The sequence below is a fragment of the Delphinus delphis genome, chromosome 11, assembly GCF_949987515.2.
Source record: "Delphinus delphis chromosome 11, mDelDel1.2, whole genome shotgun sequence".
Lineage (NCBI taxonomy): Eukaryota > Metazoa > Chordata > Mammalia > Artiodactyla > Delphinidae > Delphinus > Delphinus delphis.
Window position 1 is genome coordinate 76,959,807 of NC_082693.1, and position 15,127 is coordinate 76,974,933.

The 15,127-nt window shown below is 42.5% G+C and overlaps 2 protein-coding genes across 10 annotated transcripts in view; one reads left to right on the plus strand and one right to left on the minus strand.

Annotated features, from left to right (window-relative positions):
* FGD6 (FYVE, RhoGEF and PH domain containing 6) overlaps positions 1–5,012 on the minus strand; it is a 110,152-nt gene extending 105,140 nt beyond the window's left edge. For both annotated transcript variants that reach the window (XM_060025393.1, XM_060025392.1), the window contains exon 1: positions 4,997–5,012. In XM_060025393.1, coding sequence (XP_059881376.1) covers positions 4,997–5,012 — 16 coding nt within the window. The remainder of the gene's footprint in view (positions 1–4,996) is intronic.
* Positions 5,013–5,567: 555 nt separating this feature from the next.
* The window catches only part of VEZT (vezatin, adherens junctions transmembrane protein), a 104,142-nt gene continuing 94,582 nt past the window's right edge, over positions 5,568–15,127 (plus strand). For 7 of the 8 annotated variants that reach the window (XM_060025401.1, XM_060025403.1, XM_060025394.1 and 4 more), the window contains exon 1: positions 5,568–5,666. In XM_060025401.1, the coding sequence (XP_059881384.1) occupies positions 5,568–5,666 (99 nt within the window). The remainder of the gene's footprint in view (positions 5,667–15,127) is intronic. The other variant, XM_060025404.2, reaches the window with a different exon arrangement.

Sequence of the window (15,127 nt, forward strand, 5' to 3'; positions counted from 1 at the left end):
CCAGTTCCAGTACACATAGCTTTACATATATTGTACATTGCTTAATAAGTCCAATACAGTTTTTCTTCTAACTCTGGAATGGATTACCATATCTTCAGGCAACACTAAATGAAATACAGTAACTGGCTTCTGCTTGAGATCCATATGTAGGAGAAGGTACTTCAGTTCATTTGCTGAGTGCTAAGAGTTGAATCTGCCTAAGGTTTATGTAGGATGCAACTCTTTAAGCTTCTCATGTGAATAAGCAGTACATATTCTTCTACCTCAATGACATACAGTAGAATTGTATGAATGCCCTTTATCAATGACCTATCCCACTAGAACCACAAAATAACCTAAAAAGGAATACAGAAATCAGAAATTTTCCAAACTGAAAAGTAATGATACTATAATATTTGAGGCTCTTGATAAGGTTGGCATTTTTTCTGTGCAGGGGTTGTCAAATCGGAATTTTCACTATAATCCTTCACTGAGCTTTATTTTTAAAAAGTCAAGGCCTACGCTCTACCCCAGGTGATTACGCTGTGTACTCTTCATTTATAACCACTATTCTAGTGCATTTAAAAGATGACCATAATTCCTATTGTAGCAATTCTTTCTTGGCATTATGTAAAAAGAACTCAATGAGCACCTATTACACTGTGCTAGATTTGCAAAGATCTGCTACTAACCTACAGGAACCTAAATAAAAGGTACACAGGGCCTCCCTGGTGGCGCAGTGGTTGAGAGTCCGCCTGCCGATGCAGGGGACACGGGTTCGTGACCCGGTCTGGGAAGATCCCACGTGCCGCGGAGCAGCTGGGCCCGTGAGCCATGGCCGCTGAGCCTGCACGTCCGGAGCCTGTGCTCCGCAATGGGAGAGGCCACAACAGTGACAGGCCCGCGTACCCTAAAAAAAAAAAAAAAAAATAGTACAGATTGGGGGCTTCCCTGGTGGCGCTGCGGTTGAGAGTCTGCCTGCCAATGCAAGGGACGCAGGTTCAAGCCCTGGTCTGGGAGGATCCCACATGCCGCGGAAGAACTGGGCCCGTGAGCCACAACTACTGAGCCTGCGCGTCTGGAGCCTGTGCTCCGCAACAAGAGAGGCCGCGACAGTGAGAGGCCCGCATACCGCGATGAAGAGTGGCCCCCACTCGCACAACTAGAGAAAGCCCTCGCACAGAAACGAAGACCCAACACAGCCAAAATAAATAAAATAAATAGTATAGATGGTAAATTTATGTTAGGTGTATTTTACCAAAACTAAAAACAACAAACAAAAAAAACCCTGTCTCATTAATCTTTTACTTTCTGAATCTTAGAGCCTTTTCAAAAGCTTCAGGGTCATTTACCCAACCAATTTTTGCTATTTTAGTTCAATCATTTTTCATAAATCTCTGTTCTTAGTGTCCTAGAAATTCAATTAACTATATGAATTATGGTCAATTACCAACAGATATAGCGCAGCATCATGTACCTAACTGCCTCAACACATACTCACTGAATTAAACAAAGAACTGCGAGCTTTGGCTTAGCTAACCGTGTATTGGAGGAGGCCAATAACATAACTGGGTGTGCCTCTGTGGAGAACTGGTTGCCTCAGTTTCCTTACTTGCAAATGAGGGAGCTGAACAGATCTCTAAAGCCTAAATGATTCTGAGATGATAACTTCAGGAGATATCTGCTTCAGGAGAACCCTTAGATTCTCTAGCCACTTTGCCCTGTGTGATTTTTCTTCCGTGTACCTCCCTCTGTCTTCACCACTAGAAGGCAAGCTCCAGGAGGGCAGGTACTTTGTCTCTTTGCTGTATCCCCAATGCTAAACATAGGGCCTGGGAACAGTCAGAGCTGCCACATACGCATAGTCTTTACTATATCTCAATAACAAGATATTTCTTTAAATAGAAATCAATATCCACTTAAATGTAGAATATTTTGAAAAGTTAACAGGAATCAACTTCAATAGGATTACTGAATAAGTTCTTCTTTTTTAAAATTTATTTATTTATGGCTGCGTTGGGTCTTCGTTGCTGCGCACAGGTTTTCTCTAGTTGCGGAGAGTGGGGGTTATTCTTCTTTTTTTTGGGGGGGGGTTATTCTTCTTAGTGGTGTGCGGGCTTCTCATTGTGGTGACTTCTCTTGTTGTGGAGCACGGGCTCTAGGCGCGCGGGCTTCAGTAATTGTGGCACGTGGGCTCAGCAGTTGTGGCTTGTGGGCTCTAGAGTGCAGGCTCAGTAGTTGTGGCGCCACGGGCTTAGTTGCTCCACAGCATGTGGGATCTTCCCAGACCAGGGCTTGAACCAGTGTCCCCTGCATTGGCAGGTGGATTCTTAACCACTGTGCCACCAGGGAAGTCCCTAAGTTCTTAATTATTAGTAGGAACAAGTGTTCAACTAAGTCATAGAATAGCAATATTTGAAGTCCTTCATCATTATTATTTTTTTTATTTTAAAATTATTTCTTTATGTTTTAGTGGCTCTATTTTGAAAGAAACACAGCTCAAAAAATAACAAGCCTTTATATTACGGTCTGCTCCAATGTCAAACTCTTGAAATAAGTGCACGATGTTTGGAAATGGATCCAGCACCTTTGGATATTAATACTGTATCAACAGTCAGACCCAAAGCTTTTTAGAGCATAGCAGCAAATCTTTTATTTACACAGCTGTTTGGCTCCAGGGAAAAATAAGGTAAGAAAGTAAAGCACTAGTACCATTTTACTAACAATTACAAACACACTCATCATCTATTACACACAGATGGCGGCGGTCCACGTGCAACACTTTCTTAGCTATTGGACCAGCCAAAAAGCAAAGCACAGCACATGTACACCAAGACCTGTACATGTTCAAAAATATATGAAATATATTTCTATAATTATCTCTCCTTTTTTCATATACTGATTAGAATAATTCTAAAATCTCTATTGTGGGCCTACTCTTTCACAGACACAGAAAAACAAAGCAAGCTCTTCTTCAGGATACATATATCTTAGATGTTCTACATTTTTCTTATTGCCTTAAATTAAGCCAACCATCCCAAATACCACAGATTAGAGTCCCTGTAAACAAACATCCCCTCCCCCAACTTCAAATAACATTCCTAAAGTTTTAATGAATTCTGAATACTGTTCCAAAGAGTATCATAAACAGCTTGTAAGAATGATGAACACATAATTTTATAAGAATAGGATACAAATAAAACCCCAGTTCTTTTCCATATTCTCCATTTAGACATGAGAAAAAATAATAAATCTTAACAGATGGGAGAATGAAAAAGTAGTTAATGCTTCTCAGCAAACCGTGCTAAAAACCAACTAACTCAGCTAAACACAGGAAGTGTCCCTCTTTTAAACACCACAAAAATGTCTGTGGACTTCTTTAATTATAAAGTTGATAAAATATAAAAATAGTCTGCATTATTCGAGGGTCATTCAAATGAAAGAATAATAAAATTCCAGACTGAGACCTAGATCCAGTTTACATATTTAAATGTAGAATTAAATGCTTCTGTATGGGTTCATTATAAACTGTTAGGACTGGAACTGAAAACTGATACATATAAGGTATGAATTTTAAATGTGTTTGACACTGGAGAGGAGAGTTAAAGTTGGCTGGAAGGATTTTAAAATCTCCAACCACTTTAAATTGAAATTAAATTAGACTTGTTCCTTAATAAAACTTAAAGTGAGGCACAGAAATTTAGGATGAAAATAATTCACCTCAAGTAAGTAGAAAGCCTCCCTCTGGTAAGGAAAAGAGAGTTTATAAATAACATAATTCCCAGTACACGATGACATATCTCCTGCACACACATATAGCATCAAAAAGGAAAGATCCACAACATCTTCCTCAGGAATACTATTATGGGAACATTTCATCCCTTGCTTTCTTATTCCTATTGGCTAAACTTCTTGCCTCGTTAGTTGTAATCTGACTACACCTAGCCGTACAACCTCCAATATATCTAGGCTTTAGAAAGAATACAAACCAGAATATTTAGAGTGCTGTTTGACAGTTACAAGATGCAGGAATTTAAAATAAATGCCAAGAAAAGCTAAGAAAATTTAATCTGATACTTACATGCTGGTTCTAGAAGTAACTGTGGTGAAGCTTTACACTATTTTACTATAAAATGTCTAATGAAAGCTTATTTATTACAACGTGGGCAAAAATGTTTCTTAATACTGAATACGTTATTAAGTTCTGGCTTAAAAATTAACCTATGTTCTTATAAGTGAATTTAACACCACTTTAGTAATTATTTTGGAAAATAGGAACTGTTCCTTCAGAATGTTTAGAAATACAACGTCCAGAATTCTTCAAAGTCTACACAAAGGTAATACAACAGGCTTTGCCATTTGGATAAAGGGAAACGGCGACAGGAGGCAGACAAAAAATCAGGCTTTGTCTACACTAACCAGGTAGAAATAGGGGGGAAAATCCATTAAAAATTGGATGAAGATGAACCAAAACCTTGGCATCGGCAATTCTACTCCTCTGCTCCTCAGGTAACCGGGGGAAAACCACCAAAACAGGAGTAAAAATGTCTAAACCTCTTTACTTAATAAGGGTCAGGGTTTCCAGTCGACATTAGGGGTTAAAGCCACTCAGCCTAGTCACCGAGTTCAACACTCCGGGAACACTGCCCTTTCCTAGAATAACTGATTTCTTAACATGGGAATCTAAACTATTTTCATACGCAAAGGCAAAGTCGCTCAAATTTTAGGAGAAAAAAGTAAACGCCCTCTTTACATTTCCCGTTTCACCTGGCGCTAAGAGCCCCCAACACGGTCTTCTTTTAAAAGGAGGTCCCAAGAGACACACTATTTCCAAAGAGCCCCTCTTGGCACGAAGGGACGAAAAAATCCGGCAGCAAACACCGTCTCCTCCGCACAGTCCTGAGGAAAGGTAGAGGGAATATCGCTAACCCATCCAGGAGGACAAAGTTGCTCCGAGCCCGAGACCTGCAGCGCTCGCTACAAACTTTCCAGCGGCAGCGCGAGCGCCGTCACTTACCGGCGGCAGAAGTCATGATTCCCCCGTGCAGCTCGCTTCCCCGCTCGCCCCCCTCAATCCCCGCTCCCCTTACAGTCCATTGTTTCAACAGTTTGGGCAGAAGAGAAAAGCCCCGGCAGAGCCCACATTCCGTCCCGCGGCCCCGAGGCGCAACCCCAGCGCCGCACAAAGGACGCGGCCGGCTCCGGGGACCCGGCGGCGCTCCCGGGCGCGAGCCGCCGGCGACGGGCGGGCGGGCACGAGCGCCGCCCAGCCGAGCTCCCGGCAGACGGCCACGCGCGCACACGAGCAGTGCTCACCGCGGCTTCGCCGGCGCGCGCCCTTCTCCAGCTCCAAAAAAAAAATCAGAGCTCCAGGCGCCCCCTGCTAGTCGCGGCCGTAAAAAGCGGACAAAAGCCCCAGCCTCCTCCAATCAGGGGGCCCGAGTTTCCGCCCGTTCCCGCCCCTCCCGCCCACACGTTCAAGCTCAGCGCCAATGAGCGGGCCTGAAAAAGGGGCGTGAGCTGTGAGGCATGCTGGGAATTGTAGTTTTCTGGACTCACGGGACCTTCAGAAGCAGACGCCTGGGCGCATGCAGCCGGTTCTCCCGCCTTCATTTCCCATCGTGCTGAGGCGGGTGGCATGGCGGAGAAGGATGACACCGGATTTTGACGAAGAGGTGGTTTTTGAGGTAAGGGGAAAATGGCGGTGCGTGTGAATTGCCTTTGTTTGATTAGGACGAGGGAGAAGGCGAGGAGGCCGGGCGAGAGGCAGATCCCGGGGCGAGGAATCGGGTGACGCTCCTGCCGGCCTCGGTCACCGAATCTCGGCAATTTCCGGGCCTAATGTTGGACGCAGCCTGACAGGTGTAGCCTGAGGCTCTCTCGCCGCGCCCGGCCTCTGCCTCGGGCCCTCCCAGAATTCCCAGCCAGGCCGGTGGACTAGAACCCTGCTTGTTCCTACTCACCCGTACGATTTAGCCTCCCCCTTTTTAGTCCCCGATTTGTTCGGGTCAGTATCCAGAAATGCCCCAGGTCACAGTTCGCGGTCGAGGCGTGGCCCTCGGAATGGAGGCAGCAGGTGCTAGTTTTTGTTTTTGTTTTTGTTTTCTTATACCGTGGTTTAAGATCTGTGTGTGGGACCTACTGTGGGTGATTTGGGCCGGGGCATCTCAGCATCTAATTCTTTTGTCCTTTGCTTTGCGCTAGGTGTAGCTAGTTCTTCTGATTCGAGGCTCGGGTGTGAGTGCTTTTGTGTGGGACTATTTTAAGACGTTCTCTGCCATCTTGAATGAAAACAAAAACAAACAAAAAAACAGTCTAGTGTTTTTGTTGCCATTTGTCTATCAGACACAGGTGAAAAGTCACACCCCTGTATAAGGCATGTATGTATACTTTACTAAAATCCATTCATCCGACAAGATTTTAAGAAATTTAAGAAAAGAAATGGCTCATTCCATACCATCAGAGAGCTACGCAATAAATAGTACAGAATGGTAAATGTTGAAACATATACAAACTGTCATTGGAGGATTGATTTGGAAACCGCTGTCTGTTCTTGTGGCCTCGGAGACACTACACCCAGTATATGGATATTGGAGGTGGATCTTGAACTGTGAATATGTTTAGAGAGATGGAAGGGAGAAAATGCATTATAAGGAAAGAGAACAGTATCTCAAGGTTGGGAGGTGTGAAAGTACCTGGTGTAGATTTTTCAGGGACTTGAGTGTGGAGTGTCGCTATATAAAGTGGTTTGATGGGGCTGGAATGAAGAAGTAGTGGAAGATAGGGCTCTTTTACCAAAAGGGAGTGCCTGGATTTGAGGAGGTCAGTAGGGAAGGCAAGCGCCTGAGTTCTGGAAAAGAGAGAAGAAATAATTGAATAATGGCTTGGACAGATACTTCTAAGGTAAAATCGAGGAAACAGTTACAAGATAGAATGTGGGAGATGAAGAAGAGACAAAAATCTATGTTGCTTAGATTGCTAGAGAGAGGAAAGTGGGTGGATACTTTTTTACCCTATTCTTAGATATCTGAGTATAATAGTAATACATGCTCGAAGAACATTTCATTGTAGAAAACAAGCCACAAAATTAAAATCACTCCTTTTCCTGCCACCCACAGATGGCCACTGTTAACATTATAGTATGTGTTCTTACAGACTTTTTTCTATTCAAATGTATGTTTGATATTTTTTAAAACACAAAAAATATACCACATAGAATTTTATATGTATTTTTCAGTGAGTCTTTTCCTATTCATTACTCCTTGAAAACAATAACATAATATCCAATCATGTATGTGTATCATAATATAACTATTTTCCCATTCTTGGTTATATTGTTTCAAAATACAATTGTAATCAGCACTGACATAAGTCCATCTTTTACTGCATCTCTGATTTTTCCTTATAGTAATTTCTAGAAGGGAAACTAGTGGGTCAAAGGATATGAACATTTTTTAAGACTTATGCAGAAAGGTTATACCTATTTAAGTTTCCATTAGGAGTATTTTCACCAAATCCTCAGCAGCAACCTTATTAGTTTCCTTTAATCTTTGTTAATTTTATAGGAAAAATAGCATTCTGTTGTTCTAATTTACATTTTGTGCATTTACTGGGAACATTTTTATTTCTTTCTTGAGCATTTTTTTGTAGTTTTTGCTCATTTTACTATTGGATGTTAGCTTCTTACGACTTGCATGTGTTTTACTTTGTTTGTTTGTTTTTTCATGTGAACCCGGTGTAAAGTCTTTATTGAATTTGTTGCAATATTGCTTCTGTTTTATGTTTTGGTTTTCTGGCTGTGAGGCATGTGGGATCTTAGCTCCCTGACCAGGGATCAAACCTGCAACCCCTGCATTGGAAGGTGAAGTTTCAACCACTGGACCGCCAGGGAAGTCCCTTGCATACGTTTTTCATATGTTACTTAACCGTACTATACTTCTAGAAATTTTTTTTAGTTTGTAGTTTAATTTATTTGCTTTTTGTCACATACATTAATTTTTATTGCAGCATGATATTCGTAAGAAAAGTGCACAAATCATAAATGTGCAGATTGATGAATTTTCACATGTTGAATACATCCATGTAACCAGTACCCATGTTAAGAAACTGAACGTCAACCAGCACACCAGAAACTCCCTTTTACTCCCTTTCAGTCACTTCTCCCCACCCCAAAGATAACCACAATTCAGACTTGTAATAACTAACTTAGATTCCTTTTGTCTATTTTTATAGTTTACACACTGGGCAATTCCATTTGTATATGCTCTTTTTGCTCTGACTTTTTGCTCTCTGGTTTTGTTTGTTAGATTCATCCATATGGTCATGTGAGCATTTTTTATTTCTCTGTAGTATTCCATGTGAATGCATGACCATTTTTAAATCCACTCTACTATTAATGGTCTTCGGGTGATTTCCAGTTTGAGACTATTATGAACAGTGCTAGTATGAACCTTTTAGTATATATGTCTTATTGAACATATTTCTGTTGAGTATATACTTAGACGTGGAACTGCTAAGTCATAGGAAATATATACATTCACCTGTGTAGATATTGCCAAACACTATTCCAAAGTGGTTGTACCAATTTATATTCCTACCAGCAGTACAGGAGAGGTCCAGTTGCTCTACAGCCTCACCAACACTTGCTAATTTCAGTTTCTCTTTTTACCATTCTGGTAGGTGTGTACTGGTATCTCCTCTTGGCTTTAATTTGCATTTCTCTGATAAGGAAAGGGGGAGTCTTTTTATATGTTTAAGGACCAGTTTTGTATCCACTTTAGTGAAGCCAATTCAAGTTTGTTGCATATTTTCCTTTTGGATTATCTCTTCTTGTTACTGATTTGAAGGAGTTCTTTACATATACTGGATATAAGTCCTTTGTTGGATCTGTGTACCTCAAATATCTCAGGAGGTGTGTGGCACTCTCTTAATAGTGTCTTTCAATGAACAGAAGCTCTTAACTTTATCATAATCCAAATAAACCTTTTTCTTTTATGGTTAGTGCCTTTAAAGAAATATTTGCCTGATCTAAGGTGACAAAGATTATTTTCTCTAAAAGCTTTATTTTACCTTTTGCTTCTAGATCTGCTATCCGTCTGGAACTGACTTTTGTATGGTATCAAGTAAAGGTCAACATATGTTTTTTTCCCACATGGATGTCTAGTTAACCTGGCATTTTCTTTTTTTTTTTTTCTTTTTTTTTTAAGAAGGAATTTCCATCTTCAGGAAACAACTTTATTTATTTATTTATAAATTTATTTATTTTTGGCTGTGTTGGGTTTTCATTGCTGTGTGCCAGCTTTCTGTAGTTGTGGCAAGCGGGTGCTACTCTTCATTGCGGTGCGCGGGCTTCTCACTGTGGTGGCTTCTCTTGCTGTGGAGCACGGGCTCGGGGCACACGGGCTTCAGTAGCTATGGCACGTGGGCTCAGTAGTTGTGGCTTGCGGGCTCTAGAGCACAGGCTCAGTAGTTGTGGCACATGGGCTTCGTTGCTCCGAGGCATGTGGGATCTTCCCAGACCAGGGCTTGAACCTGTGTCCCCTGCATTGGCAGGCAGATTCTTAACCGCTGCGTCACCAGGGAAGTCCTAGCCTGGCATTTTCTGAACAGACCATCCTTTCCTCGCTGAACTACAATGTTGCCTTTGTGATAAATCAGGATACCTTGTATGTGTGGCCTTGTTTTTGGGTATTCTCTTTTCCATTGGTTAATTTGATCATTCTTGTGCCTATACGACATTATTTTAATTACTTTTTAACTTTATAATACATACTAGTGTCTGATAGAATAAAACCAGCCAGCTTTATTTTCCTTCAAGATTGCTTTGGCTATTTTTAGCCCTTTGTATTTCTGAATGAATTTTAGAATCAGGCTATCATTTTCACTTTAGAAAAAGGAAACTACCAAGATTTGATTGGAATTGCTTTGAATCTATGGATTAATTTGGAGAGACCTGACATCTTTACAGTATTGAATATTCCAATAGCATTTTTATTGCTTGCCTCCTAAATGAGTCAAGCAGCTTCCCATCACTTTCTGTGCTCTAGGACTGATTTTACAAACTGGGAATACAGGGGAGGAAAAACAATTTTCCCTCTACCTTTCGAGTTCTTGGCTGAGACCCCTGTCATAAAAGATAGATTAACAAAAGAAAAACAAAAGTTTATTAACATTGTTAGGAAACAAAATTCAACTGGAGTAAATTTAAAAGATCTTACTGGTTTTCTTCAACGATTCATGAATTAGGCAGCGTCCCATCCAGCAGACAGAAAGGATCTTCTTCCCAGGATCTGTAAAAGATGAAAGACTTGTAGGCAGAAGGGAGTGGGACAAGGAAGTTAGGCTAGCAAAGAGTGGATTGGTCAATCCCAATCTCCCAATTCATCCCACCACCACCACCCACCCCTGCCACTTTCCCCCCTTGGTGTTCATACATTTGTTCTCTGCATCTGTGTCTCTATTTCTGCCCTGCAAACCGGTTCATCTGTACCATTTTTCTAGGTTCCACATATATGCATTAATATACGATATTTTTCTCTTTCTGACTTACTTCACTCTGTATGACAGTCTCTAGATTCATCCACGTCTCTACAAATGACCCAATGTCGTTCCTTTTTATGGCTGGGATTGACATATATACACTAATATGTATAAAATAGATAACTAATAAGAACCTGCTGTATAAAAATATAAATTTAAAAAAAAGAGTGGATTGTTTGTGTCAAGGTCACGTTCTTTTAGGGGATGGCACGGGTCTGTCAGGCAGATTACCTCACTAGTGTTGATTGGGTAGTTCCTGACTGACTGGCTTAAGATTCTATTTCTGTTACCGAACGCAGGTTCCTGTGACTGACGCCCAGTAAGGCCAAACAAACCGAAAAGTCGAAGTTTGGAGCAGAGAAAGCTTTGTTGCAGGGGCATGCAAGGAGAACAGGTGGCTCGTGCCCCAAAAAAACCCCTAACTCCTTGAAGGGTTTCAGCAAAGCATTTTTAAAGGTCAGGGGAGGGGAGGGGCATCCCAGGGTATGTGCTGGCATCTCAGTTCATGCACAATTCTCTGATTGGTTGATCTTGAGGTAACAGGGCAGTTAACATTATCAATCCTTAGGTACCAGTAGGTCTGGGGGCTACAGGCTCATGATCATCAAGTAGCTAATTTCTTCCATGTGGTGGTGGTTTTAGCATCTGAAAAGCTCAGGAAATATGCATGGAATACTGTTATCTTGGCACTTGTAAGAGGAGCTACAGCAGAAGATATGGGGGAGGGGCTCTGTCCTGGGAAGGCTCCACAGGTCCTGTTCAGTTACATTTCTTGGAAAGGCCAAAAGTGTAATTAAGTCTTGATTTGGTAAGGTGGATCTTAGTATAAGTGACTCCGTTTGGGGCCTGTTGTCCTGTTTTTAACAACACGTATACTGCATATATACATGGGAGATACTGTTTAAAAAAACAAAACAAAACAGAGCTACACAGTAGTTAAGGCAGTTAAACGTATTTTATTCAGGACATACAATAGGGGGAAAGAGACCTCAGTATAGAACTGGGTTCTATTGCAAATACAGCATGGATAAATGGGAATTTAATTACTAAGAGGAAACACGGGGTCAGGAGGGGTTTTGGCTAAACCAATATAACGGGATTCTTGGTGAAGACAGGCTAGGGTAGTCAGACATTACCTCTGTTACCTCAGACACCAAGGTTTGCAGCAGAGAGTTTATTCACAAAGCAGCCAAGGGAGGAGAACAAGTCTGAAATCCACCCTCCCAAAGGTGGGATATTTATGGGGTAAAGGATCAGGGTGGTCTTAGGTGTGAGGAAAGGTGATTGGAGGTAGGGGAAAAGTGAGGTAGTCGGTGTTCTGTGCAGATACATCTTGGTTATATGCTTCTTCCAGGGATGCATGTTAAAAAATGGAGGTGCTTAGCATGATTTGGGGGTGGAGGTTTTGGCCCTCTGACAACAAAAGAGCATTCATCCAACACCTGTGCAGGCCCAGTGTTAGGGCCCGTGGTCCCAACCAGTCTTAGCTCGAACTGAACAAGAGCTGACTCTAAGTTCCGAAAAAACAACTTAAGTCTCTGCCCCCGTTACCATAGCAACCCCATACATCCGAGGTGTTATCTGTGGGGTGGTTAAGGTGTCTTGTGGTGTATTACCTAAGCTATGTGAAGCTTGGAGGGTATGCAGTTAAGGAGAGGGGAAAAAACTAAAGCAAGCTGATCAGTGAAGGCAGTTTATAAGCAGAGAGGTTTTAACAAGCTGTTCCCTTATCTGTTGTTCTGTAAGACAAGCTCAAGAATCTCTATTAGTCACTAGCTTCTGTTACCCCTATGGGGCATGATTACACCTAGGGGAATGGTAGAAGATGAGGAACCCAATATTGAGGGTGATCAGTTGTGGCGGATGGGAGACGCTTGCTAAACTGGCATACCAGGGTTCTTGTTAAAACTAGATTTTGCAAGGAAGTGCACAGGTAGGCCTAGGAGAAATTTCAGGAGCCTGACTAAAGTTTGATTAAAGAAAGAATCTTTGTCGATACCCAGGGGAATCTAACACTCCATGGCTTGGAATTCAGGCTCAGATAGCATCTATATGGGGGGGAGGGGGTGTAGACCTCTTAGGGAAGAGTAAATGTTTACTTAGGAAAGATAAATGGACCCTTAGAAGAACAGATGGGAGATACGACAAAATTTGTCTGGGTGTAGCCTCCTCTCCTGTGATGACTCAATCTTCTCTAGTTGATGAAACTCCCAGGGAAGGGATTTATGATAATTGAGTTCCTTTTGGAAGATTTGTCTTTAGGCAGAATAAGGGGGAGAGTTCAGAGAAAGTTTTCCCCTTCATGTGCTGTTTTTCAAGTGCCTACAGCTCAAAATAATCAATATGCCCAATGACATAATTTTGGGGGGACATATTCTGCTACCTTTCAGGAATGATCTATTCCTTGAGGGCATAGCTAAAATTGGCCCTTAAACTGTCTAGGCCAGCAGTCCCCAACCTTTTTGGCACCAGGGATCGGTTTCGTGGAAGACAGTTTTTCCACAGACCGGGCGGCAGGGCAGGGTGGGGGGAGTAGGGGTGGGGTGGGGAATGAAGTGTGGGGATGGTGCGGGTGGTAATGCGAGTGATGGGGAGCGGCAGATGAAGCTTCTCTCACTCGCCTGCTGTGCAGCCCAGCTCCTAACAGGCCACGGACCGGTACTGGTCTGCGGCTCTGGGGGTTGGGGACCCCTGGTCTAGGCCTTTGCTGGGGATATGGGGAATGGATGATGTCCATTGGTTCCTTTTCTTTTATGGTTATTGCTTAGTTCCAGTTTTCTATTTGGGGGGATATTTTGATAGTCTTTTTTTATTCTGAAAGGGCGTGTAATACAGTTGTCAAAGGAACAGACTCGAGTTGGACAGCATGGGAAATCCTAGCTCCAGTACATAATAGTTAGTGTGATTTTGAGCAGTTTACTTAACTTCTCTGTGTTTCAGTTTTCTCAATATTAAGTAGAAATGACAGTATCAATCTCATAGAGCAGTTGTGAGTATTAAATGACTTAATGTAAGTGACCTAATTAGGTCTTATTACTTATGTTATTCATGGCTTCTCTTTTTTTTTTTTTTTTTTTGCGGTACGCGGGCCTCTCACTGCTGTAGCCTCTCCCGTTGCGAAGCACAGGCTCCGGGCACGCAGGCTCAGCGGCCATGGCTCACAGGCCCAGCCGCACTGCGGAATGTGGGATCTTCCCGGACCGGGGCACGAACCCGTGTCCCCTGCATCGGCAGGCACACTCTCAACCACTGCGCCACCAGGGAAGCCCTCTAGCTTTTTGAGTTAAAGACTTAAGTACTAAAACTAATTTGTAAGGTTATAAATTTCCCTATGAGTGCTGCATTGGCTGTATTTCATGAGTTTTGAAATGTGGTTTGTCTCACAATTTTGTAATTTCCTTTGTGATTTGTTCTTAATAGGTGATTTAATAGGGGTATGGGCAAGGGATTGATGTTATTGTTAGTGATGATTTTTCTTCATGTGCTCCTCCAGACCCGTAGTTCTACCCTGATCATTATGGAACGCATCACCTGTATTTCCGTGTCCTATAGATTCCATTTAGGTTCAGCTAATGAGAAAGATCTCTTAAATCAGAGGTATCTTAATTTGTTCAGGCTGCTATAACAAAATGCCATAGGCTGGGTGGCTTATAAACAACAAAAATTTATTTCTCACAGTTCTGGAGGCTGGGAAACCTAAGATTCAGGGTGCCAGCATGGTTGAGTTCTGATGAGAACCCACTTCCTGGTTCATAAATGACTGTCTTTTCCCTGTGTCTTCATATGGCAGAGGGGGTGAGGGAACTCTCTGGGATCTCTTTTATAAGGGTACTGATTCTATTCTTGAGGGGTCCAACCACATGACCTAAGCACCTCTCAAAGCCCTCAGCTCCAAATACTGATAACATTGGGGATTAGGTTTCAACATATGAATTTTGGGAGGACACAAACATATAGCAAGAGGGTAGAAGAGAAAGCACTGGAGAGATATTTATTTTCCTAGTTCCCTCCCAGCAGGGCTACCATTTGGTAGTGATTGTGTTCCTGTACCTAAAGGCGCAAGTCTTCTTGGGGGACTCCTTTAACTTCATCTCTTCTTTTTTTTTTTTCTTTTTTTTTTTGCGGTACGCGGGCCTCACTGTTGAGGCCTCTCACTGTTGTGGCCTCTCCCGTTGCGGAGCACAGGCTCCGGACGCGCAGGCTCAGCGGCCATGGCTCATGGGCCCAGCCACTCCGCGGCATGTGGGATCTTCCTGGACCGAGGCACGAATCCGTGTCCCCTGCATCGGCAGGCGGACTCTTAACCACTGCGCCACCAAGGAAGCCCTAACTTCATCTCTTACAGGGCTTCAGTGACACTGCTTCTTTCCTTTGACCTTTAGGCCTGTGGAAGATAATAAGTTCCGGCTGTTGCTAGTCCCTGGGTGCTTCACTATCCCCTATTGGTTGCCTCAACCCTTCTTATGCCTTGGTAAATAAATGGTCATTTCATTAAACTCTTTTCAGTTATCCCTTTTGAGTGTGCCATCTGTTTCTTGTAAAGTGTTCCTTCAAGAAGACTTCCTTGGTTAACTTATTTTGTAGCCCCTATTCTATTCTCTAGGATTAA